Source organism: Podarcis bocagei (assembly GCF_964188305.1).
Source record: "Podarcis bocagei genome assembly, chromosome: 2".
Classification (NCBI taxonomy): domain Eukaryota; kingdom Metazoa; phylum Chordata; class Lepidosauria; order Squamata; family Lacertidae; genus Podarcis; species Podarcis bocagei.
The window spans coordinates 24,194,887-24,222,392 of record NC_138126.1 but is presented as its reverse complement, the minus strand read 5'-3'; the positions used below and the strand labels follow the sequence as shown (position 1 = coordinate 24,222,392).

General features: G+C 46.4%; 1 protein-coding gene across 1 annotated transcript; it reads left to right on the top strand.

The window, feature by feature from the left end:
- Window positions 1-1,236: 1,236 nt before the first annotated feature.
- LOC308579694 (uncharacterized protein) lies at window positions 1,237-22,116 on the top strand (the record flags this gene model as incomplete). The annotated part of the gene is made up of 4 exons (XM_081180630.1): window positions 1,237-1,500; window positions 15,167-15,248; window positions 16,369-16,554; window positions 18,128-22,116. The coding sequence occupies 4 exons, from the start codon at window positions 1,237-1,239 to the stop codon at window positions 21,151-21,153; spliced, it is 3,558 nt and encodes a 1,185-aa protein (XP_081036756.1). The 3' UTR covers window positions 21,154-22,116.
- Window positions 22,117-27,506: the final 5,390 nt, after the last annotated feature.

Here is a 27,506-nt window from a genome sequence, read left to right as displayed (position 1 = left end):
AAAACAAGCTTGCTCCATCGTCCACGTGACAGCCCTTTAGAAATCTGAAAATGGCTATAGCATCTCCTCTCAGTCTCCTCTTTTCCAAGCTAAACATACGCAGCTCCTTCAACCATTCGTCGCAAGGCTTGGTTTCCAGACCCTTGATCTTATTTGTTGCCCTCCTCTGGGCACACTCCAGCTTGTTGACATCCTTCTTAAATTGTGGAGCCCAAGAATTGGAGGGCTCAGTATTCCAGGGCTGCTCTGACCAAGGCAGAATATTATCACTTTCCTCAGTCTGGACACTAGGCTTCTGTTGATACAGCCTAGACTAGCGATAGCTTTTTGTGGTTGGTGGTGGGTGTGAACAGGGCCAGATTTAGGTTTGATGAAGCCCTGAGCTACTGAAGGTAATGGGGCCCTTTATATGTCCAGCTGCCCTTTGTCAACAACAAATTGTCGCTATTTTTTGTGTTGAATATATGCTATATGGTAATTTATGGACCTGATAGGTATCTAAAGCCATTTACACATGTTGCCATGCAACCAGTCCATGCAGAATGTAGGGATGAGAACGGGATCCGTTCTGGAGCCCCATTCGCATCCCAAACAGAACGTAAGACGTGACAGCACGTCTGTGCGTGCACGGGTCGTGTTTCTCCGCTTCCGCGCATGCGCGTGATGTCAATTTTGACCACCTGCGCATGCGCGAGCGGCAAAACCCAGAAGTAACACCCTCCGTTACTTCCGGGTCGCCACGGAGTGCAACCCGAAAGTGCTCAACCTGAAGCATATTTATCCCGAGGTATGACTGTATATAGAAATGAGCAAACCAGTGATATTTTAGGGATCAGGTTAGCAGGCGGAGCCCAAGACTTACATCCTAGGAGCCTACACAACACAAAGCACTGTTGCTGTATGTACGTTTTATTTTATTTTTCATCTTATATTTTGGAAATGTACACCCAGTTTTTTATCCTTTAATTTTTTGGGGGGTCCCCCAAGAGAGTGGAGCCCTAAGCTATAGCTTGTTCAGCTTCTACGTATGAATATGCCCTTCCGAGGAACACCTCGTACAGCGCGGCTGCAGCGATCGCGACTTCGCCCTGCAGGCAGAATCCTACCCATCCCTGACTGCGGGGCTTGCTTGCTTTTTTTAACAGCCCGCCCCCCCGCCATCCCTGCTGCCGGTGGCAGCTCCACCCTTCCCAGCTGTGGCTCCGGCCAGCCTCTTCCTGTTTCCCTCGCCAAAGGATGCGGCGCCGCGGCCCGGGAGGCGTCGCGCTGCTCGGCCGGCAGCTGGCGAGGGGGATCCAGGCATCGTGGCGCCGCCTTCCTCCTATCCCGCTTCTCGTTGGGCTGCTTCCCTCCTTCTCCGCTTTGCCTCAACGTGGAGCGCCGCGGAAGCAGCTGCCAGGCGGAGCCCAGTCGCTCCTTTGCCCGAAGCGCTTTCGTGTGCCGTCCGAGCCAGCAGCCATGGCCGCCGCTGCAGCCGGGATCCTGGCCGGGACCATCCGAGTGGGTTGATCTCCCGGGGGAGTTTGGGGGAAAGACAGCGATGGGGAGCGAGAGATTGATGGGCACGCAGCCAGGACTGAAGGGAGGGGCCAGGAAAGGACCCAAAAGAACGCGACCCCAAACTTGTGTTTCCAGATGGTTTTGGACTACATTTCCCATCATCCCTGGACCAGTGGACCTGATAGCTAGGGATGATGGGAGTTGTGGTCCAAAACCAGCTGGAGAGCCCAGTTTGGGAAACCCTGTTCTAGAGCCAAGGGGTCCCTTCTGATATTGCTGAACCTGATCAAATTTGCAGATGACACCAAACTGGGAGGGGTGGCTAACACCCCAGAGGACAGGATCACACTTCAAAACGACTTTGACAGATTAGAGAACTGGGCCAAAACAAACAAGATGAACTTTAACAGGGAGAAATGTAAAGTATTGCACTTGGGCAAAAAAAAAAATGAGAGGCACAAATACAAGATGGGTGACACCTGGCTTGAGAGCAGTACATGTGAAAAGGATCTAGGAGTCTTGGTTGACCACAAACTTGACATGAGCCAACAGTGTGACGCGGCAGCTAAAAAAGCCAATGCAATTCTGGGCTGCATCAATAGGAGTATAGCATCTAGATCAAGGGAAGTAATAGTGCCACTGTATTCTGCTCTGGTCAGACCTCACCTGGAGTACTGTGTCCAGTGCTGGGCACCACAGTTCAAGAAGGACACTGACAAACTGGAACGTGTCCAGAGGAGGGCAACCAAAATGGTCAAAGGCCTGGAAATGATGCCTTATGAGGAACGGCTAAGGGAGCTGGGCATGTTTAGCCTGGAGAAGAAGAGGAGGTTAAGGGGTGATATGATAGCCATGTTCAAATATGTAAAAGGATGTCACATAGAGGAGGGAGAAAGGTTGTTTTCTGCTGCTCCAGAGAAGCGGACACGGAGCAATGGATCCAAACTACAAGAAAGAAGATTCCACCTGAACATTAGGAAGAACTTCCTGACAGTAAGAGCTGTTTGACAGTGGAATTTGCTGCCAAGGAGTGTGGTGGCGTCTCCTTCTTTGGAGGTCTTTAAGCAGAGGCTTGACAACCATATGTCAGGAGTGCTCTGATGGTGTTTCCTGCTTGGCAGGGGGTTGGACTCGATGGCCCTTGTGGTCTCTTCCAACTATATTCTATAATAATAACTATATTCTATATTCTATAATAATCCAACTATATTCTATAATAATAATAATAATAATAATAATAATAATAATAATAATAATAATAATAATCTTTTATTATTTGTACCCCAGCCATCTGACTGTGTTGTCCCAGCCGCACTAGGCAGCTTCCAACAAGTATACAGTGGTACCTCTGGTTAAGTACTTAATTCGTTCCGGAGGTCCGTTCTTAACCTGAAACTGTTCTTAACCTGAAGCACCACTTTAGCTAATGGGGCCTCCTGCTGCCGCCGCGCCGCCAGAGCATGATTTCTGTTCTCATCCTGAAGCAAAGTTCTTAACCCGAGGTACTATTTCTGGGTTAGCGGAGTCTGTAACCTGAAGCGTATGTAACCCTGTAAAAGCATGTACCACTGTAAAAGCATAATAAAACATCAAACATTGACAACTTCCCTTCACAGGGCTGCCTTCAGAGGGTTCCACAGGGTGGGTGCCACTACCGAGAAGGCCCTCTGCCTGTACAAGCACTTAGGGTAGCCTGAATGGTTAGAGCGTGGCGCTGATAACACCAAGGTTGCAGGTTCAATTCCCGCTTGGGACAGCTGCATTGCAGAGGGTTGGAATAGAGGGCCCCTTCCAGCTCAATGATTCTACAACTGCTCTTGGAGGTACAGGGGGACAGCTTAAACTGAAAAACTATTTTCGTTTGGACTGCGTGGGGGTATTTAAAATAATAATAATAATTGGGAGGAGTGGCTTGGTAGGTTTGCAAGCTGCTGGGAACTGGTGCCTTTGCAGAGTGGGTGATAGGAGGAGGGAAACACCCCCCCCCATATACACACTAATTGTGGATACTAGTGCCTGTGAGGGCTGGTAAGGCAGATGGCTGGAGCTGAACAGTAGGTGGCGCCAGAGCCAGTGTCCAGCAGAGCCAACGACTTGTGTCCCCATCCTCCTCCCTGCTGATTTCTTCAAGGGGGAAACAGGCTCAGGAGGAGGGAGCTGACAGGCAGTTCTACCACCTGGGCTAGCTATCAGGAAGACAAGCAGAGCCGGAGAAATCAACACTGTTGTTGGCAGAGCAGTCTGATCGCATCTGAGCGGCAGCACCATACAAAAGTGTTTGCCTTGCTGTCTGCTTAAGACTCTTGTCTGCTTCTCCCAATAACGTTTCGAAAAATAAGAATGGTTAGTCCATACAGTGGTACCTCGGGTTAAGAACTTAATTCGTTCTGGAGGTCCGTTCTTAACCTGAAACTGTTCTTAACCTGAGGTACCACTTTAGCTAATGGGGCCTCCCGCTGCCGCCGCACGATTTCTGTTCTCATCCTGGGGCAAAGTTCGTAACCCGAGGTACTATTTCTAGGTTAGCGGAGTCTGTAACCTTAAGCGTCTGTAACCCAAGGTACCACTGTACAGGGAGGGAGGAATCTGGTTGTGTTTAGAATAATCTTCTGCATAATATAAAAAATACAAAGTGAGACTTTAAGGAAATCCAAAGGGAAAATATGAAGAACAGAGGATCTGACGAACGGATTATTAAAAACGCATGAGGCAAACGGTGGAAGTCTTTTAAAAAAAACACAACACTTTATTTAAGGTAGATAAGGACAAGATGAAATTATACAATTGAATATAAATATAGATGGGGAACGGCTATGTATAGTGAATACTTATCTACTTTTAAAATTTTTCACCTATGATCTTTTTCTTTTACCTCTTTTTTCTTTCTTCTTTTTTCTGATACCTTATCTTTCATTTCACTCCTTTATTGTGAATAGCATTTTATAGAGATATAAATAACTGTAAATATGAAAAGAGACAAAGTATTCTCTAATTTTTTTCCTTGGTCATATGTATTTTCTTTTTCTTTTGTATTTTCTTTTGTTGTAAACATGTATGTTTTCTCATTTGTACTTAATAAAAATTTGAAAAAAACCAAAACAACCTGAAGCGTCTGTAACCTGAGGTACCACTGTATTTAGATTTGTGTTCCTTTTGCCCCAGGCCTCTTGCAGCAACCTCAAGGTATCTCTGCACACGCATGCGTGGGCTTCTTCCCTCTCTCTTGTCTGTGATGCTCCCCAGAGAGAGGATGCACAGAGAGGCAGGCGCACAAAGAATCTCAGCAGCTGCAAAAAAGCTGTGCTGGAAAGGTGGTATATACTGTAAATCTCTTAACAGAACACATTTCAAAAGACACCTCCTGGCTGCTTTCTGCTCACACTGAAAAGTGGAGGCGCATTTACCTCTTGCGTGTATATTGGTCAGTAGAGCATGAGACTCTTAATCTCAAAGTTGTGGGTTCAAACCCCATGTAGGGCAAAAATGTTGCTGCGTTTCAGGGGGTTGGACTAGATGACCCCCGGGGTCCCTTCCAGCTCTAGAATTCTACGATTCTAACACTCCTTTCATGTCTGGAGCAGGACACGTTGCTGATTCGGCTTGCAGAGCTACAATTCCCAGAGTGGGAATACAAGAAAGAATGATCTTGTGATTTCTGGATTTTAAGATTACAAAAATACTGGTTTATAGAAGATATAATACTACTACTACTACTACTACTACTACTACTACTACTAATAATAATAATAATAATAGAATGGTTGGATCTTAAGGGATGACTATCATGTAGCTGCAGGACAGAGAATCTGAATTCCTTTTATTTAACCTTTTTATCTTTCTTTCTTTCTTTCTTTCTTTCTTTCTTTCTTTCTTTCTTTCTTTCTTTCTTTCTTTGTTTTTTTCTTTCTTTTCCTTTTCTCTCACTTTTTCTTCTGGTTTCTCCTTTCCTCTCCTTTCCTCTCCTTCCTTCTGACTTTGTTCTCTTTTAGACTAAGTAGCTGTTTTATCTCAGTATATTATAAAAAAGATACTTTGTAATGGGTATGTATTTTTGGTATATCTTTGAATAAGTATCAATTTATTTAATTTTTAAAGCAAGCTTGCATGCTTGGGAAAGGAATGTAGCTCAGAGAGTGAGCATTTGCTCTGCACGCAGAAGTTCCCAAATTCTATTTTGGACTCAACAATGAAGTTAGAAGGCAGCTTCTCCGAAGTTAATCCAAATAGTGGAAGCATCACAGTTTATTGTCTCTGCCAAGAGATTCCTGCATTGTTGGTGAATGCTGGGCATTTCTCCTTTGTTATGCACCAATTTGCGGTTATGGTGCTCATTTCCATTTTGAGCCTGTTTTTTAGGCAAGCAGGAAGGATCCTCAGTAGACAAATCAGTAGGGCAAAAGGCTCCTGGAGGGTAGGAAGTTTGAAACCCAAGAGAGAAAGAAACAACAAACATTAGGAAGAACTTCCTGACAGTAAGAACTGTTTGACAGTGGAATTTGCTGCCAAGGAGTGTGGTGGAGTCTCCTTCTTTGGAGGTCTTTAAGCAGAGGCTTGACAACCATATGTCAGGAGTGCTCTGATGGTGTTTCCTGCTTGGCAGGGGGTTGGACTCGATGGCCCTTGTGGTCTCTTCCAACTCTATGATTCTATGATTCTAACAATTGCTGTTCTGGATCAGTTCTGTTCTAGCCAGATTATGCTGACTAAATTATTTAAATAATAATAATATCCTAACCATGTAAGGGGTGTGATGGGATGCAAAGGAAAGCAGAGCTCCTGTGTTGTTGTTTAGTTGTTTAGTCATGTCCAACTCTTTGTGACCCCATGGACCAGAGCAAGCCAGGCACTCCTGTCTTCCACTGCCTCCCGCAGTTTGGTCAGACTCATGCTGGTAGCTTCGAGGACGCTGTCCAGCCATCTCGTCCTCTGTCGTCCCCTTCTCCTTGTGCCCTCCATCTTTCCCAGCATCAGGGTCTTTTCCAGGGAGTCTTCTGTTCTCATGAGGTGGCCAAAGTATTGGAGCCTCAGCTTCATGATCTATCCTTCCAGTGAGCACTCAGGGCTGATTAAGAATGGATAGGTTTGATCTTCTTGCAGTCCATGGGACTCTCAAGAGTCTCCTCCAGCACCAGAATTCAAAAGCATCCATTCTTCGGCAATCAGCCTTCTTTATGGTCCAGCTCTCACTTCCATACATCACTACTGGGGAAACCATAGCTTTAACTATACAGTACGGGCCTTTGTTGGCAAGGTGATGTCCCTGCTTTTTAAGATGCTGTCTAGGTTTGCCATCGCCTTTCTCCCAAGGAGCAGGCGTCTTTTAATTTCATGACTGCTGTCACCATCTGCAGTGATCATGGAGCCCAAGAAAGTAAAATCTCTCACTGCCTCCATTTCTTCCCCTTCTATTTGCCAGGAGGTGATGGGACCAGTGGCCATGATCTTCGTTTTTTTAACAGGTTCTATTATTTGTGGATTCAAGTGCACTTCATCAGATGCATGAGGAAGCTCATCTGCTGCCTGCATCTGAAATCCAAGGAGACAAACACTAGCCAATGCAAACTTAAAGGTAAAGGGACCCCTGACTGTTAGGTCCAGTCGCAGATGACTGTGGGGTTGTGGTGCTCATCTCACTTTATTGGCCGAGGGAGCCGGCATACAGCTTCCGGGTCATGTGGCCAGCATGACTAAGCCGCTTCTGGCGAACCAGAGCAGCACACGGAAACGCTGTTTACCTTTCCACCAGAGTGGTACCTATTTATCTACTTGTACTTTGACGTCCTTTCGAAATGCTAGGTGGGCAGGAGCAGGGACCGAGCAATGGGAGCTCACCCCGTCGCAGGGATTCGGACCGCCGACCACCTGATCGGCAAGCCCTAGGCTCTGTGGTTTAACCCACAGCGCCACCCGCGTCCCAAACTTATGCCACAGCAAATTGGGTCATCTTCTAGGTGCCACAAGGCTAGTTGGCTACCTCTTCCACCTCTACGGAAGCCCTCACTTGGTGTGCATGTCATGGAGAAACACAACAGAGACCTATAATACAATGACTTCCAATGGCATGTGCAGCCATTGATGAAACGTGCTCATCAGTGATGAACCGTCACACATGACGCCTGCGTTTGCATGTTTTCAGGGGTCTGGAAACCCAGCCTGATGAGGAATGGTTGAGGGAGTTGGGTATGTTTAGCCTGGAAAAGAGGAGATGTGATAGCCATCTTCAAATATCTCAGGGGCTGTCAGGTGGAACATGCTTGTTTTCTCCTGTCCCAGAAGGTAGGACTCAAACCAACGGCGTCAAGTAAAGAAGCTGGTAAAATGCGGTCTTGACTCTGCTACCACTCAGTGGATTTGTAACTGGCTGACTGGCCGAACCCAAAGGGTGCTCATCAATGGTTCCTCTTCATCCTGGAGAAGAGTGACTAGTGGGGTGCCACAGGGTTCTGTCTTGGGCCCGGTCTTATTCAACATCTTTATCAACGACCTGGATGATGGACTCAAGGGCATCCTGATCAAATTTGCAGATGACACCAAACTGGGAGGGGTGGCTAACACCCCAGAGGACAGGATCACACTTCAAAACGACCTTGACAGATTAGAGAACTGGGCCAAAACAAACAAGATGAACTTTAACAGGGAGAAATGTAAAGTATTGCACTTGGGCAAAAAAAATGAGAGGCACAAATACAAGATGGGTGACACCTGGCTTGAGAGCAGTACATGTGAAAAGGATCTAGGAGTCTTGGTTGACCACAAACTTGACATGAGCCAACAGTGTGACGCGGCAGCTAAAAAAGCCAATGCAATTCTGGGCTGCATCAATAGGAGTATAGCATCTAGATCAAGGGAAGTAATAGTGCCACTGTATTCTGCTCTGGTCAGACCTCACCTGGAGTACTGTGTCCAGTTCTGGGCACCACAATTCAAGAAGGACACTGACAAACTGGAACGTGTCCAGAGGAGGGCAACCAAAATGGTCAAAGGTCTGGAAACGATGCCTTATGAGGAACGGTTAAGGGAGCTGGGCATGTTTAGCCTGGAGAAGAGGAGGTTAAGGGGTGATATGATAGCCATGTTCAAATATATAAAAGGATGTCACATAGAGGAGGGAGAAAGGTTGTTTTCTGCTGCTCCAGAGAAGCGGACACGGAGCAATGGATCCAAACTACAAGAAAGAAGATTCCACCTAAACATTAGGAAGAACTTCCTGACAGTAAGAGCTGTTCGACAGTGGAATTTGCGTGGCGAGTTCCCGCCCCCCACCAGGATAAATAAAGACACGAGACACCATAATATAAGGTTAATTGGGCGAATTAGGCCACAACTTTATTGAATTCAGGAATGAGAGGCATTGGCTTAGGCATTGGTCCTAACGACTATCCGGCTCCAGCGGCTTCGGACAGGGCCACGCCCCCCGAAGTCCTTTAATGGACCACCCTTCGCTCACTGGGGGGAGGTGATGGCGTTCCTCCCCCCCCCACATCCTCTTAACCCCTTCTTACCAATGCCTACCGCCACCCGAGCAATTGCTGCCAAGGAGTGTGGTGGAGTCTCCTTCTTTGGAGGTCTTTAAGCAGAGGCTTGAAAACCATATGTCAGGAGTGCTCTGAAGGTGTTTCCTGCTTGGCAGGGGGTTGGACTCAATGGCCCTTGTGGTCTCTTCCAACTCTATGATTCTATGATTCTATGATTCTAAGTTACAAGAAAGGCGATTCAGGCTAAACATCAGGAAGAACTTTCTGAGCGCTGTTCGACAGTGGAACTGTCTCCCTCGGGAGGTTGTGAACTCTCCTTTCCTCGAAGGTTTTTAAGCAGAGGTTGGATGGCCATCTGTCATGGACGCTCTAGTGGAGATTCCTCATTGCAGGGGGTTGGTCTGGATGACCCTTGGTGTCCCTTCCGACTGAACAATACTATGATTCTGTGTTCTGTGTTATTTCCTACGTTGGACTTGGAGGCAAGTGGTGGTTTCTTTTGCCACCAGAGGTCTCTGCTGACCCCTAAGGCAGGGGCTGCCGCTTGTACAGCCGGCCTCCCCCCGTTGTGGGGGAGAGCTTTTAAAGAACTATAGATGCCTCTGACCCCTATTGCGGCCAGGCGTCTCGCTGCTGCTCTTTCTCCTGGTTCCAGCTGGATTTCGTTCTTCTTTCTAAACAGAGGAAGATTTGCTCTCTTGGCCCCTTGCCTCCTGCGATGGGAGCCAGCAGAAGTTAAAGGTGCGGGAAAAGGACTCTCCTGTCGCCTGCAGTTCCCAGGTAAAATGAATCCGGGAGATACATGCCGGGGGAGGGGGGGCTGCAAAAGAGAGACGGGAGAGGGGGAATCTTCGGATCGGACCGCGGGCAGCAACGGGGTAGGGAGGTAGTAGCGAGCAATGGTTATTGTTTTGGTTTTAACGATTCGTTTCTGCTCTGACCTGAAGCGCCCTGGGATCCTCCGAGGAAGAGCGGCTCACAAATCAAATCAATAAATGAAAAGCGGTTTTGCAAAGGACAAACCAAAGACTGCCCCAGCGGCTCAGCTGCCTTCCTCATTCTCCCAGGATGCTGCCAACTATTATGGGATAAGTCATTCATTGCACAAAATAATAATAATAATAAAAATAGAGATAGCGGGGGTTCCACTGATCCATCGTAGGAGAGGGGCTACCTAAAAACAGACCCCTTAATCTCCATCCCCAGTACAATTGAGTTATCTTTCCTCCACGTGGGTTTTTTGTTTGTTTGTTTTAAAGGATTTTGTTGCGTTCGCCTCTTGCTCTAGATAAGCGTCAGCAGAGGCCTTGATTTCTAACACGGGAACTCTTGTGGGGCTGCGCTGCGGCGTGGCTCTCCTCCGGCGGGACTTTGCACGTGCTCAGATGCACTCCTGTGATAGTCCAGGCAGAGAACCTTAGTTCGAAATAATAATAATAATAATAATTGCTTGTGCTTGGTTGTGGTGTGGGAAGGAGAACTGTTCCACGGCGCTCCTTGTGAACGGTGTGGCTGAGGTTTGTTAGTTTTTTATTAGCAAACGAATTCCTATTTTTCTGCATGTGTTTTGCATGAAGTAAAATGCAGGTTCCTGCCTCAAGCAGATTAGGCGGCGGGGGGGGGGAGCGGGGAAGAAGAGAGACAATAAAATAATAAAAAAGCGAGAGAACGTAACAGCGACTCGGTGCAGGTTAAGCGAATACTGTGCAGAATTTTGCTAGGATGTTGCCCAATATTCAGCCAGCTTTTAGGCTCTCCAGAACTCCTAGTGGCCTGATGTTAAGCAAAGGGGGTGCAGAAGCTCTAATGATGTTGTAACCACAAGACTAGGATCTAGCCATGAGCTTAACATGGAGTATACCAGGAGATAGTGATCGTAACTGGGTGAAGATTACTAGGTGTTCTGCAGGCTTCAGGTTGCACCTAGGAAAAGGGGGGGGTGATTGCTGGTCCCTTTTTGAAAATAAATCATCCAGCAGTTACCCAGTTTTCGTGTCCCACTTTCCCTTCAAGTAACTCAATGGCCAGATGTTGAGAGCCAGATTAGTGTCATGGTTCCAGTGCTAGACTAGGATCCTGGAGACCAGAGTTCAGATCCCACTCTGACTTTTGAGTTAGCCACTCACACATATGTTAGTCTACCTCACAGGGTTATTGTGATGATAAAATGGAGTGGGGCCGCTTTGAGTTTATTGGGGGAAGGATGGTATATAAATGCAATAAACTGACCTGGGATAGCTCAGTTGGTAAAGCAGGAGACTCTTAATCTCAGGGCTGTGGGTTTGTTGGACAAAAGAGTCTTGCACTGCCAGGGGGTTGGACTAGATGACCCTCGTGGTCCCTTGCAAATCCGCACTTCTAGGATATGAATGAAATAAATATCTGCCTGGCCACAGGCAGATCCTTGGGTTATTTCTTAATCCTTGGGTTAAGAAATAGGTGAGTGTCCCAAGGTCACATGCAGCGAGCTTCACTGTTGAAAGAAGGGGTTTGAAACTGGGTCTCCCCATTCCTCGTTTGACGCTCTAACCACTACGCCACACTGCTCCCCAACTAGGGCTGCAGTCCTATAGCTTGTGGGTAAGTTCCATTGAGCACTGTAGGACTTCTAGGCCATCTCTCAACCTTACACTCCCTTCTTAAGACTGGAGCTGAATGTAGAGTTTGTGACATCCTCAGACTGAATGCGAAGCAATGTGGGGAAAAGAAAAAAGCTGGATTGAGGTTAGGAGCAGGGGAAGGTGTCTTATGCCTGAGTCAGAGCATTAACTCATGTAGCTCAGGGTTTGGTTAACTCATGTAGCTTAGGTTTGGTGAGACCCTAAGCTACTGAAGGTCATGGGGCCCTTTATATGTCCAGCTGTCCTTTGTCAACAACAAATTGTGGCTTGCTGATCAGAAGGTCGGCGGTTCGAATCCCCACGACAGGGTGAGCTCCCGTTGCTAGGTCCCTGCTCCTGCCAACCTAGCAGTTCGAAAGAACGTCAAAGTGCAAGTAGATAAATAGGTACCACTGTGGTGGGAAGGTAAACGCCATTTCCGTGCACTGCTCTGGTTTGCCAGAAGCGGCTTAGTCATGCAGGCCACATGACCCGGAAGCTGTACGCCGGCTCCCTCGGCCAGTAAAGCGAGATGAGCGCCGCAGCCCCAGAGTCTGTCACGACTGTACCTAATGGTCAGGGGTCCCTTTACCTTTAAGGTACTGAAGGTAATGGGGCCCTTTATATGTCCAGCTGTCCTTTGTCAACAACAGATTGTGGCTTGCCAATCAGAAAGTTGGCGGTTCGAATCCCCATGATGGACGGGGTGAGCTCCCATTGCTCGGTCCCACCTCCTGTCCACCTACCAGTTCGAAAGCACGTCAAAGTGCAAGTAGATAAATAGGGAAAGTAAATGGTGTTTCCGTGCGCTGCTCTGGTTTGCCAGAAGTGTCTTAGTCATGCTGGCCACATGACCCGGAAAAACTGTCTGTGGACAAAGGTCGGCACCTTGGCCTATAGAGCGAGATGAGCGCGCAACCCCAGAGTCGTCCGCAAGTGGACCTAATGGTCAGGGGTCCCTTTACCCTTTACCCTATATATAGAAATGAGCAAACCGGTGATATTTTAGGGAGCAGGCTAGCATGTGGGGCCCATTACTTACATCATAGGAGCCTACACAACACAAAACACTGTTGCTGTATGTAGGTTTTATTTTATTTGTTTTTCATCTTATATTTTGGAAATGTACACCCAGTCCCCCCCTTTAATTCTTTTTGGGGCCCCCAAGAGAGTGGGGCCCTAAGCCATAGCTTGTTTAGCTTATACGTAAATCCGGCACTGACTGTACCACACTCTGGAATTTTATGCCAACTTATTTTATGCTGTTCTGGCTGGTCCTACTTTCCTAGCTGTGGATTTTGGATTTCCCCTCCCTTTTTCCTTGTGAATCAACCAGCACATCTTATTTTGCTTTCTATTTATACACCTGGAAGGCTGTGGGATGGAGGTGGGATGGAGGCTAAGGGTTTCCAAAGGGGCAGGCTGGGAACTCCTTCTGAAGGAGAAAGATGGCCTCTCTGACAAAACTGCTCTCCTCCAGAGGCTTCAAATATAGATTTGTTCCCTTAGAGAGAGGGAGGAGGTGGTGACAGTGTAGCAGCAGTCCCTTGTCCCTTTCCAGGAAGTTAAAATATCCACTCTGTTCCTTATTAAGACCCTCAGCCCTGCTTCAAGACTATGCAAAGACTAGCTGCTTTTGAAGAGAATTGCCAAAGCAGAGTCCAATCAGGCAAATAACCACTGACAGACTGGGATGGGGATGTGAAATTCCTGCTCGGCCTGAGGCCTTTGGAAGATAAGGTGGTATGCTTCAGAATTACTGGGTCCCATCTGCATGGTACATTTAAAACAGTAGCATACAGTGGTACCTCGGGTTACATACGCTTCAGGTTACACACTCCGCTAACCTAGAAATAGTGCTTCAGGTTAAGAACTTTGCTTCAGGATGAGAACAGAAATCGTGCTCCAGTGGCATGGCAGCAGCAGGAGGCCCCACTAGCTAAAGTGGTGCTTCAGGTTAAGAACAGTTTCAGGTTAAGTACGGACCTCCGGAACGAATTAAGTACTTAACCCAAGGTACCACTGTATATCACTTTAAACATTCTCCCAAAGAATTCTGGGAACTGTAGTTTGTTAAGGGTGCTGGAATTGGTTAGGGAACCGCTGTTCCTCTCCCAGAGCTAAAGTGGCTTAACAATCAAACCCTCTTCTCAGAGAGCTCTGGGAATTGTAGCTTTGTGAAGGGGGGGTTTCTCTCTTTCGGCACCCTGAGCAAACTATGGTTCCCATGGTTCTTTTTTGGGGGGGGAGGAGAGCCATGACTGTTCACAGTGGTGTGACAGGGCTTTAAATCTGCGGTGGAGATGGAGTCCTTGTTGCTTGGAATTGCCCGTGGAACTTGAACAGTGCTGCACTCAGGTTGAAAGCATATCTCGAGGGCATCTCAGGCATGTAGTGCGAGCAAGTTCTATCTCTTAAGATCTAGATGAGGCATAGTTTCTTTATCATACACACACACTGCTCTGGGCCCCACAACCCCCTTGGTTCCTCCTGGCTATAGTTCAGGGGTCAACAACCTTTTTCAGCTGTGGGCCAGTCCACCATCCCTCAGACCATGTGGGGGGCCGGACTATATTTTGAAAAAGAAAATGAACGAATCCCTATGCCCCACAAATAACCCAGAGGTGCATTTTAAAGAAAAGCACACATTCTACTCATGTGAAAATACGCTGATTCCCGGACTGTCCGCGGGTCGGATTGAGAAGGCGATTGGCCCCTGGGCCTTAGTTTGCCTACTCCTTCTATAGTTCATGGATTCCCTCTTGCATTGAATGGCACTTTTTTTTTAATGTACTTTTATTAAAGATTTTCTTGATTTACACAGGTATGTGCAATGTCTCTCTCTCGTATTGTTTTCTCCATGTAAAACCTTTTTCTTTTTTTTTTTTTACAAATTGGTTTCATTTGTTGAGACATTAGGAAGAATAGGGGGAAAGAGGTGGAGGGGGGCGGGGAAGATGAATGGGGGTGGGGTCGGGTGGCGATGTTTCTATTTTACTTACTATATGTAGGGTTTGGTGTCAGCGTTGCTTGTGCAGGTTCTCTGCTGTTTCCTTGTGTTCCTTTTGTGGTGAGAGAAGCTGGGGTTGGCCTAGGGTGCATGGCACGCTTTAACCTACTTAAGGCTATCATTGGCTACTGCAGCTATTTGTTGTCGCCGCTGTCCGAAGTATGGCTCTGAATGTCAGTTTCTGGGAACTACAAGTGGAGAGTGCAGCTTTCGCACTCAGGTCCTGCTCGTGGGCTTCCCAGAGGCATGTGTTGCTGGCCACTGTGAGAGCAAGATACAGTGGTACCTCAGGTTACAGACACTTCAGGTTACAGACTCCGCTAACCCAGAAATATTACCTCGGGTTAAGAACTTTGCTTCAGGATGAGAACAAAAATTGGGCTCCGGCGGCAGCGTCAGGCCCCATTAGCTAAAGTGGTGCTTCAGGTTAAGAACAGTTTCAGGTTAAGAATGGATCTCCGGAACGAATTAAGTACTTAACCCGAGGTACCACTGTACTGGGCCTTCATCCTGACCCAGCAGGGCTCTTCTTGCATTCTTATTTGAGAGCGAAGCAGGAGAGGGTTTTCTGTTTGTTTCAGATCCAGCAGGATCTCCTGGATGCTGACCAGGGAAGCTTCCACAGAGAAGCCATGCAGGAGAGCTACGGCACCATCTTTATGGGTGAGATTATTTCCCCCTGTTCCTTCCAGTTATGAGGTGGCGTTTTGGGGGGTTGTTTTTTTAAGCACCGCAGACTTAAACTGAGCTGGACTTTGTTTAATTGTTGCGTACAAGTTTCCTATGAAAGCCATGGAGTTTGCATGTGAGAGAGGCAGAACTAAGGACTCGCCAGACACTTCTGCATCATGGATGTACAGGCAAGCCCATGCATGTTTACTTGGAAGTAAGTCCCCTTGTGTTCAATGGGACTTACTTGTGTTCAATGGGACTTACTGCAAAGTAGCTGTGCAAAGGACTGCAGCCTTAAACTGGCTAATAATAGTTATTATTTCATATTTGGGAGTAGAATGTATTACGTATGGGTTGGGAAACACTTCAAAGGAGAAGAGGGGGAAATGTCTCTTCAAATATTTCAATTGTTTTATTAATGTAAGCTGCCTTGATAGTTTTTTTTATATTAGAAGGCAACATATACAATCCTAGTTTTTCTAAAAATCAGCTAAAAGAATGAGATATGCCTAGTTAATCAGGGCTACCTTTTTAATCCATTCAAATATTTCTAACCTTTTAAATCCAGTCAATCAACTATAGGAAAACCAGTCACATGTACAGTGCATCCCTTTCATATTTACTCAGAAGCAATGCCCTCCTCTGTGTTCAGTAAGGCTTATTACATAAGGAGTGCAGCCTTAGATGAATGATCTATTTAAACTTTTCCACATAACAATACAATACTCCAAAAGGGGGAGAAACAGACTTTGTTATTTAGATTATAAGTTCAATGCATGTGTCTTAACAAGCATAATCTAAAAAGAGGCATTGCCCCTTCCCTCTTTTCACAGGATGGGATGCTTCCAATTAGATGGTGCTTGTCACCTGTAGTTTTCACAAGTTTTCTTTTTAAAAAACTTTACTGCCGAGTGATTGCTTGAACAGCAACCTCCCCCCAGAGAACTCTTGCTGACTGGGGAGTCCGCTTCCAGGCTTTCTTTTTCTCTTTCTTGAAAAAGCGAGCAGGGAAATGAATCCACAACTCATCTGCTTCTTTCTTTCTTTCTTTCTTTCTTTCTTTCTTTCTTTCTTTCTTTCTTTCTTTCTTTCTCTCCTCTTCCTTTCCAAGCCTCTGGACTGTTTGCCTATCTGGAACAAGGGCAGAACACTTGGGCCCCAGATTTCCAGAGCTTCCGCCGTGATGCAGATGAAAAGATGATTAAACAATTGCCGGAACAAGTGCCAGAAGCAGCAACTTGGTGCAATTCCTACCGGTGTCCTGCGAGCATCCATAGTTCAGATCTATCTGGTCCAGGTAAGGATTGTACTTGTCATCTTCAAGCTTAAGCCTAAAAATCACCTTCCAAGCCCCAAATCAGAGGTGGCTAAGTTATCATGTTCCAGATGTCTACAGCTCCCATCGGCCCCGGCCAGCGTGTCAGTATTGGAATTTGTAGCCCCACAACCTCTGAAGGGCATCAGGAACTCCTCAAGAAGGACATGAAGGCCACAGACCCTTCCCCCAGCTGCAGAAACTGGTATTCTGAATACCACAACACACACGTAACTGGCTGTAAAGTAACATAACATTATATATAATAAAACTGTAATCGTCATATCAAAAAATTGCAAAGCACAGTTCCTGGTGGCAATAACATATCATATTACAGTGGTACCTCTGGTTACAGACGCTTCAGGTCACAGACTCCGCTAACCCAGAAATAGTACCTCAGGTTAAGAACTTTGCTTCAGGATGAGAACAAAAATTGTGCAGCAGCGGCGCGGTGGCAGCAGCGGGAGGCCCCATTAGCTAAAGTGGTGCTTCAGGTTAAGAACAGTTTCAGGTTAAGAACAGACCTCCGGAATGAATTAAGTTCTTAACCCGAGGTACCACTGTACTATTAACCTTCTATATGTTTTTATTGTTGTAAAGGCCAAGGATAGTCAAGTCCAAACATTGTCAAGTCCAATGATTACAATGTACAGTTCCTGTTGGCAATGCCATTTCATACTGATATCTTCAGGCAATTAAAATTAAATATTCTTACAGAGACCTAATCGCAATGATACCCAACCGATGGAAATCTAATATGTTAAGTATTCCACATCTTCATTTATATACACTATTACAACTTTATCAAACTTATTCAGTGAGGCTTAATCATCATTGGATCCCATCCAGCAAATGGTCATTGTGGTCTCCACTTCCTAATGTTGATCATAAAAGTATAAATTAATCTTAGGAGATTGTAACATTATTAATTACCTAAACACCTGTGTGTTACAAGAAAGGATACCTTCTTTGCAGTCATTCAGACAACACAGGGGTCCAGCTCCGAGGGCCTTCTGGCAGTTCCCTCACTGCGAGAAGTGAGGTTACAGGGAACCAGGCAGAGAGCCTTCCTGGTAGTGGTGCCCGCCCTGTGGAGCGCCCTCCCAGCAGATGTCAAGGAAATAAACAACTGAGTTTTAGAAGACATCTGAAGGCAGCCCTGTATAGGGATGTGTTCTTCAGTGTATCTGAAGAAGTGTGCATGCACACGAAAGCTCATACCAAGAACTAACTTAGTTGGTCTTTAAGGTGCTACAGGAAGGAATTTTTTTATTTTGTATAGGGAAGTTTGATGTTTTACTGTGCTTAATGTCTATAATTTGTTGGAAGCCACCCAGAGTGGCTGGGGAACCCAGTCAGATGGCCCGAATAATAATAATAATAATAATAATAATAATAATAATAATAATAATAATAATAATAATAATTTCCTCACTTCCCCCCTGCAACACACATTTTATTTTCATTTCATTTTTCATAGGGAGGATGTTCTGGCCTCCTTTTGGTAGCCTCTCCCAAGCCTTCTCAGGGATTTTTCTTTTCCTTTCCTTTGCAGATGATGACCCGATGAGCGAGGAAGAAGATGAAAACGTGAAGAGCGAAGAAGGTCCCAGAGTCACAAAACCACAGGCATCTCTGTTGGGGAAACCCAATGCTGGTTCCATGGGGGAAGAAACCTGGGAGAGTGGGAACAATCGCTTGCAGGGACAAACAGCCAGTAACAGTCCTGCCGACGAAAAAGATGGAGGCCTTGTTGGTAACGAAAACATCCAGCAAAGCATAGATGCAGAAGGGAACCAGAACGTATGCTTCAAGTGTGGGAAAAAATATGGCAGGAAGTCAACTCTCAAAAGACACCTAAAACTCCACAGCAGACCCTATATATGTCCCACCTGTGGCAAAGGTTTCACTGAGAAATGTCGACTCATTGCCCACACACAAGGACATACGAAAAAGCGTCGTTTGAGAAGGGAACCCTACGAATGCCCTGAGTGTGGGGAGGACTTCTTTACGAAAGCCTCTTTCAACAAGCATCAGGCGAGCCACACTGATGAGCCAACTTATTCGTGCCCTGACTGTGGGAAAAGCTATGAGGCAGAGAGACGCCTTGTTCGCCATGTGGCGAAGGCCCACTCGGGTGCGACTCTCTTTGAATGCCCCGGCTGTGGGAAAGGCTTTACGAAAGAGAGAGATCTCGCTCTGCATCGAGCGACGAGCGACACCGAAGGAAGCTGCTACCGGTGCCATGACCATGGGACAAGGGTCGTAGAGGAATCTCCTCTAATCAAACAGGGAGAGCTCCCCACAATGGAGCGTTCTTGCAGATGCTCAGAATGCAAGGAAGGTTTGGGTGATGATGCCAGACATTGGAGAATGCACGAAAAGGGGAACCCTCATAAATACCTTCCCTGTGAAATCCACTTTGGAAAGAGGCCGCCCCACCCCACAAATAGGGAAAGTGATGCAGAAGAGCATAGCCACGAATGCCCCATGGCTAATCACTGGAGGGTGCATGCAAGAGAGCAGCAGCGTGGACAGGCAGGTGCGTTCAGGGAAGAAACCCGACTCACTAGAAATCAGAAAACCCAAGCGGATTTTGAATCCGAGGCGTGCTTTGACTGCGGAAAGCCCCTCTGCACCAACTCGACGCTGCCTGTGCAGCCCAAATTTGAAATGGATGAAACTGATGCTAACCATCAGAGAAGAGGACATCGGGAAGACCTCAAGGCAAGAGCGCTGGCGGCTGACCAGCTGAAAACCCCCCGGGAGAAAGGATCCTATAGATGCTCCCGTTGCGAGAGAGTCTACACGACCCACTACAACCTCAGGAGACATCAGAGAATCCACTCAGAATGCAGACCCGCCAAAAGTTCCAGCCGTGGGGAAGGTTTTTCCTGCGCGTGGTCCTTCCCTGACAATCGGAAAGCCTGTGTCAAAGGAGAAAGTGACCTACACAAATGCTCTTGCTGCGCGAAAGGGTTTGGCGCTAAAAGTGTGCTCCATGGATGCTTGCCACCCACTGTAAAAGCCAAGCCTTACAAATGTTCCATTTGTGGGAAAGCCTTTGCGTACAGATACACTCTCGCTCAACATCAGGAAACCCACGAGGATGAGCAACCCAGTCTGCATATATGCTCATTTTGCAGCCAAGCATTCCGAACCTGGAGCTGCCTCAATAGACATCAGCAGCTGCACATGGGGGAGAAGCGCTACCAATGCGCCGTTTGCGGGAAAGCCTTCGCCTACAGAGACGCCCTCGCTCGCCATCGGGAGATACACACGCAAGGGCCGCTCCACAAGTGCACTTTCTGCCCGAAAACCTTCCCAACCAGTAATTCTCTCAGTAGACACAGGCTCATCCACTTGAAAACAAGGTCCTACCAGTGCTCTACCTGCCAGAAAGCCTTCGGGACAAAATATTCCCTCCATAGGCACCAGGACATGCATGCCAATGGAAGTCCAGGCAAACTGACCAGTGGCGGGGGAGGTCCTGGCGTAGCTGAAGAGGAAGCTAGCACGACAGAAGAAAATTCCATTGGCTTGCCTGATGGTTCAATGGTCTCTGGGCATGAGGACATCTACAAGGAGAAGGAGAGCTTTGAGAGTGTGGGCGGTATTGCCTGGGACAGCCACTTGGAGGGAAATTCTGCCAAAGGGTTAGAAGAACATAAGAACACATTCAGAGATGGCTCAGTGCTTCCCAAATACCAAGCTAGACATGCCGACGAAAGTGTCAACCCAGGGTGTGAAAATTCAATAAACTCTAAGCACCAGGGAGTCCACGCTGAAGGAAATTCACCTGATTGCTCTGGGCCGATGGGCAACTCAGACCTTACTGGACAAGAAGAACCTGTTACTGGTGACCAAACTGTTTCCGGGGATGGCTCCATGCTTGCTCACAATCCAACAGGCGATACAGAAGGACATTTCAGCCTGTGGACCGACAATTCGGCCTACTCTGGACTGATTCAGGGAGCTCCTCTGGGAGATAACCCTCCTGAGAGTTCTGGGAGTGTGAGGACCTGCGGCTCATTGCTGCCTGAAGAGCAGAGCACCCACTTAGAAGAACACTCTGTTAATGGGTTAGATGGTCAGGATCCCATTGGGGTCAATTCAACTCACTTGAGTCATGAGGGAGTTGTCACTGGCAAAGAAAGACATACATGCCTTAACTGCGGGAAATCCTATGGGGAGAAATATTCCCTCACTAGACATCAGGTAACCGACACCTCGGCGAGACCTTATCAATGTCAAACCTGTGGGGAGCGCTTCCAGGACCCTCAAATGCTAGCAAGGCACCAGCTCATGCATACAGATTTCAGGCCTAATCAGTGCCACGAATGTGGGAAATGCTTCAGAACAAGGTCCTGCATTCACAGGCATCTGAAGACCCACAGAGAGAAGCCCTACTGCTGTGTTTATTGTGGCAAGAGGGTCACAACAGGCCCAAATCTTCGGTATCACCTCAGGCTTCACACAGGGGAGAGGCCGTATAAATGTACAGAGTGCGACAAAGATTACCCGAACCCGTGGTCCCTTAAAAAGCATTTGAAGACCCATTTGAAAACAAACTCCTCCTAGAGCTAGACCAGCTAGATCAGGTTTCTCAACACAGGGTTGCCATATTTCCAAAAAGTAAAATTCCTGACGCCTCAGCTTTTTTTTTTTTTTTAGGAAGGTCCCAAAATTGTTGAGCTTCTTTGGGGGACCCCTCCCCTCACAAAATAGTGATTTTAAGCTTTTGGAACTGTTTCCGCTGCTTTTTCCATCGCGTTGCCACACATCCGTGTTTTCCCTGACATTTTGCCGATTTGGCAATATCCCCCCCCCCCGACGCCATTTTGGCACCCCAAAACCAGGACGTATCAGTGATTTTCCTGATGTGTGGCAAGCCTACTTAATATGTTTTCCCAAGACGTAATGAAATGGGAGGATCCTTAATATGGTCTGCTGCTGTGGGTCTGTTTTACTTAAGATCATTGGTGCTGAAACATGCCTGTGTCTTCAGGTAACCCAGAATCTCTATACTGTATAAGGAATGGTCATAATCTACCTCATAATCAACTTTACTTTGTGCAGCTTCAAGGTACCTTTTCTCAGGGAATGAACCTTTCGTGCTGCTGGTGATACGTAGATATTTTGGTTGCTTTGAATTACTGGACCTGACTGGGGAAACACGGGTACTACTTGATGGAGGAAGGAAGTGGTAACCAAGAGGCCAGTCTACTCTCCCAAAAGAAGAGGTGTGGGGAGAAACAACTGTGTAGTTATTAATTTTAAAACATCCACTCCCTAGTCAGAAAACAAGAGCTGCAGAATATTGTTCAGTTGGGCATGGCTTAGTTTGATGTTGAACTGGTCTGAATTCTAACACCCTGGTCTGAGCCAGTGTGGCCTAATGGTTAGAGCAGAGTTCCCCAAACTTGGGTCTCCAGCTGGTTTTGGACTACAGTTCCCATCGTTTAGAATGATATCACATAGGGAAATGTTCCCTGATACCAAGATGAGGGTTTCTATGGAATGCAGACAGAGAGAATTGATAAGAATAATCTGTTGCGACGTTGACGGAAGCGTACAATAGACGAGCTTTCTTGTGTTTTGGCTCGTTTCTCTCTCTCTTTTTTTTCTTTTCTTTCTTTTTCTCCTTCTTCTTTCTTTCTTCTTTCCCATAATGGCTCATGTTTTATGCCATGTATGTTGATATTTTTTTGTAGTTTTGTATCCCTTTCTATTATTATTATTAAGGATTTCTCTTTTGTAATTTTGGTTGCTTAAATTTACCTGTATTTGTTTAAAGCAAAATTAAAAAAATCATTAAAAAAATTCCCATCGTCCCTAACCACAGGTCCTGCTAGCTAGGGATGATGGGAGTTGTAGTCCCAAAACATCTGGAGACCCAAGTTTGGGCAGACCTGATGGACCAGGGTTCAAGTCCCCATTTGGCCACTGGGTGACCCTCAGCCAGTCGTTGCTTCTCAGCCTAACCTTCCTCACAGAGTTATTGTGGGAATTAACAGAGGAGCAAGGGAACCATGTGTCAGTATCTCAGCTCGCAGTCAGAGGTAACTGGCCTCTCCGGGCAACCGACTGAGATACTTGTTGGCCTTCCTGTCTGCGTCTCCCGGCAGGATACAGGCAAGGTCATAAATCGGAGATCCTCCTCAGACGTGAGAAGAACACACCCTCCTCCCTCCTCCCTGCATTCCCCCAGGGAGGGGAAAGAGACAGACAGGAGTCTATTTACATGTCTTTTATTCCTGTCATTTCAGCAGTACAGAGAAACGTTACTGCACTCTCCAGACTCCAGCAGTAGAGTCACCACTCCACCCCTGTACTTCCAGTACAGGTCAGATGACACTCTGAGCTAACATCCGGTGCTCAGTACAGAGAATAGACTGCCCCTTTTTCCCAACAGTACAGTTCCAGACAACAACATCCTGTTCTGCATTCCAGCCACCTGCAGCTGGCTTTTGCTGCTTTTTCCCAACACCATGTGTGTCACCTGGGGGGGTGGTGGTATATAAATGCAATAAATAAATAAAAGTAATAATTCAAAGCCCCTCTTTCATCTTCTGGAACATGAAGGTTTTTACTAGGATATTTTTTTAAGGGAGAGGCATAGCAACTGAACTGTTTGGTAATTTATGAATCTTGTGAAAAGGCAAAATATTCCGAGTATTCTTAGGCACACTGGATTTTGAATGTCTTGTATTCTGATGCACACTGCATGTTACGCACACTCACCATAGAAATCAAAGTTTAATCACCACCTTGCCATGCTGCTGCTGCTGTTATTGTTTTGGTGGTCTTTCCTTTCTCCATCAGCTATATCTCAGGTTATTGTCTTAGCATGGGACTGGCAGGTAAAATATATGTGTGCAGATATTTTCCGTAGCAAGATGTGCTATTCAACAGGACTCTGTCAGGGAAGTTCTTTGCACATCTATCTCCCTGCTCCTGGTTGTACCGTAAGGTGCAAACTCAGAAAAACTGGGAAAGCACCAGTGATAGCAAGAGGACCAAGTACTGAAATATGGTACAAAATTAAAACCTACAGATTTCTACAATTTACAGTGACTGGAAAGCCCAAGATCATTCAGGATAATTGCCCTACAAAGTCCATCTTTTGCAGGAATCCCAATTTACTATTGTTTTTCACCTGGATATATATATTGTTTGTGTGTGTGTGTTTGTTTGTGTGTGTGTGTGTGTGTTTTATAGGAGCAGCTGCTACTTACTTCTTGCAGACACTCCTCTGGAGCCTAAAACTTTGAGGATGAATTATATACACTCTTTTTTTCTTCATAAAAGCTTTTTTTTTTACTGGTATCTGTTTTCTGGATTTTATTTTGGGGTGGGTGGGGTCAAAAGACATGGCTGCTGGATGGCAAAAGAAGGAAATTATCTTGAGTGTAGGAAAGCGATTTGTCTGCCTAGTTAAAGACTGGGAGGGGAAAACAACAACAACAGGTTTCCCCAGCCACTCTGGGCAGCTTCCAACAAAGATTAAAAATACATTAAAACATCAGTCATTAAAAACTTCCCTAAATAGGGCTGCCTTCAGATGTCTTCTAAATGTCTGATAGTTGTGTATCTCTTTCACATCTGACAGGAGGGCGTTCCACAGGGCGGGTGCCACTACTGAGAAGGCCCTCTGCCTGGTTCCCTGTAACCTCACTTCTCGCAGCAAGGGAACCACCAGAAGGCCCTCTGAGCTGGACCTCAGTGTCCGGGCTGAATGATGGGGGTGGAGAGGCCGTTTAGGGCTTTAAAGGTCAGCACCAACACTTTGAATTGTGTTCAGAAACGTACTGGGAGCCAGTGTAGGTCTTTCAATACCGGTGTTATGTGGTTCGGCAGCCGCTCCCAGTCACCAGTCTAGCTGCCACATTCTGGATTAGTTGTAGTTTCCAGGTCATCTTAGTCCCACGTAGAGCACATTGCTAGTCCAAGCGGGAGATAACTAGAGCATGCACTACTCTACTCTGGCGAGACAGTCCGTGGGCAGGTAGGGTCTCAGCTTGTGTACCAGATGGAGCTGGTAGACAGCTGTCCTGGATGCAGAATTGACCTGCATGGACAGCTGTGAGTTCAAAATGACTCCCAGGCTGCGCACCTGGTCCTTCAGGGGCACAGTTACCCCATTCAGGACCATGGACTCCTCCATACCCTTCCGCCCCGTGTCCCCCGAAAAGAGTACTTCTGTCTTGTCAGGATTCAACCTCAATCCGTTAGCCGCCATCCATCCTCCAACCATCCTTCATTTCATTCCTCATTTGTCTGTGACTTGTGTGTTTTGGTATGGAGGAACCCGCGGTCCTGTCAATAAAGTGGTTTAACCTAGAACCAGGTTTTCCATCTTACCTGCATTTTGGGAGCCAAGGAGGGTGCCAAATGCCTCAGATCAGCTGCCTGCTTCCATCACTGGTTGCCCAACAAGCATTTTCAAAGCTCAGAGGCTGGTTGGATTTCTCCTCCATGTTTTGTGCCTGGTTCTGTCTTCTGCAGAATCTTGTGAGTGCCCTCAGGATGGCTACTTTGTGAGCGCAGAAGTAAGCCAGGGCATCACAAGTAGGACCTGGCTTTCCTCACAAATTTCCAATAATATGTCTCCTGCCCCAATCCTGCTTCCTCCCAATTCCTCTGTGGGAGTTTGTGCACCTAGCAGCATGAGAGGATGTTAAAGCCATGAAGGTAATTTTCTCTCTAAATATATAAGCTTCAACATACGCATTTGGGTAGTGATCCAGTAGTGATGTATGGAAGTGAGAGCTGGACCATAAAGAAGGCTGATCGCCGAAGAATTGATGCTTTTGAATTATGGTGCTGGAGGAGACTCTTGAGAGTCCCATGGACTGCAAGAAGATCAAACACATCCATTCTTAAGGAAATCAGCCCTGAGTGCTCACTGGAAGGACAGATCGTGAAGCTGAGGCTCCAATACTTTGGCCACCTCATGAGAAGAGAAGACTCCCTGGAAAAGACCCTGATGTTGGGAAAGATGGAGGGCACAAGGAGAAGGGGACAACAGAGGACGAGATGGTTGGACAGTGTTCTCGAAGCTACAAACATGAGTCTGACCAAACTGCGGGAGGCAGTGGAAGACAGGAGTGCCTGGCGTGCTCTGGTCCATAGGGTCACGAAGAGTCGGACAACATACGCATTGGGGTATTCAGTCAAAAGTAGGCCATAGTCAGTCTTCCTAAATTTCCACAGCTGCCATATTTCCTGGTAGGGCTTTAAAGAAGTGAACGGAAGATGGAATGAGCTGCTACCCAGTAGAAGCTTCTAGAACCCTGTCACCAAGCCCACACACTGCCTATGTTTATTTTTGTTCGGTTCAAAAAGTAGAAGTTGTATTGAACAACAGCTATTTATTTTTTCACATACACAACTGTTTACAATTATCACCTTCCTTAAAAATAAATTTAAGACCTTGTTTGAAAAGAACCTTCTTACAAATGAGTTTATCCAGGCTCCATAAAAGTCAAGTGCAACATAAAATTTAACATACTAAAGTCCTGAGCCAAAGGGTGGCATTTTAAGGCAAATATATCACTGCATAAACTGGCCTGTGGGGATTTGAACCAGGGTTTGTCAGCATTCACTTTCCACATTTCAGAGACCCCTTGGCCCAGTGGATCTCTACTTCCTAGCTAGAGTGAGTTGAGAACAAAGGTAGCTGTGTTGGCCCATAAGGAAAATGTCATAATCCTCACAAAATTCTGTGCAAGCCTTCAGGTTCTCCAGAACGCTTAGCATCAAGCTAAATGGTGAATAAAGAGAAAGAGTTCTGAGGAACTCAAAAGCTTCCACACTATAAAGCCAGAATTATGTATAGTCAAAACCCATTGGGTGTAATGGCTGGTGGCATTGTCAAAGAGGTTTTCTCCAGACACCAGCTCACTTTTGAATTAAAACATTTTTGGCCAAGATGAATGTGCACAAGTTAAAACAGCATTCCATTGCCCTAATGGGGATTTTCAAACTTCATCTCTCCGGGTGGTTGTGGTGGTTATCTCCTGTAAACCAGCAGGCAGATTTACTAAGATCTGAACAGCTTTACTAAGGAGTTTATTCTATCAGCTTGGGCTGGTGGCCCAGGGATAATGTAACTACTGCTGTCTATGCTTTGGTAACCTCTAAGTGAGATTACTGCAATGTGTTCTACATAGGATTACCTCTGAAGATGGTTCAGAAGGTCCAGTTGGTGCAGAATTTGGCCAAGTTACTCACAGGGACCAGAGTCTTCCAAGTGCCCCTATTTCCCAGGGACAGTCCCGGATTTAAAGAAATAGTCCCAGTTTCTGACTTGACCCCAAAATGTCCAACTTTTCCTTAGGACATCCCTATTTTCACTGGAGAAATGTTGGAGAGTATGGAGTTTTCTGCCCCCGCCCCCAGCCACCTGAAGGCAGGGAGGTTTTTAAATGTTAAATGTTTTGTTATGTTTTTATATATGTTGGAAGCTGCCCAGAGTGGCTGGAGCAACCCAATCAGATAGGGGGAAGGGGCATTGAAGAAATGATGGACGGTATGCAAACATGATCTATTCAGGAATGAATGAAGCACCCTATATGGAAAGCCTTTCTTCAGGAGCAGAATCTATACTGTATTTCTGGCTATGTTCTTTTTATGAGGTGCTTTGCTGTTGCAGGATAATAATTGACACCTCTATTTTCATCAGAGAAACATTGGAAAGCATGCAGAGCAAGACTGTTTCAGCATATTGCACCGATCCTGACCCAACTGCACTGGCTGCCAATTACCGTAGTTTCTGGGCCCAATTCAAAGTGCTGACTTTGTCCTATAAATAAAGCCTTGAATGGCTCAGGACAGCAATACCTCAACAACCACCTCTCTCCATATAAACCTATTTAGACTCCGATATCATCCTCTGAGGCCCTTCATTGTCTGCCTTCATGAGAGGTCCA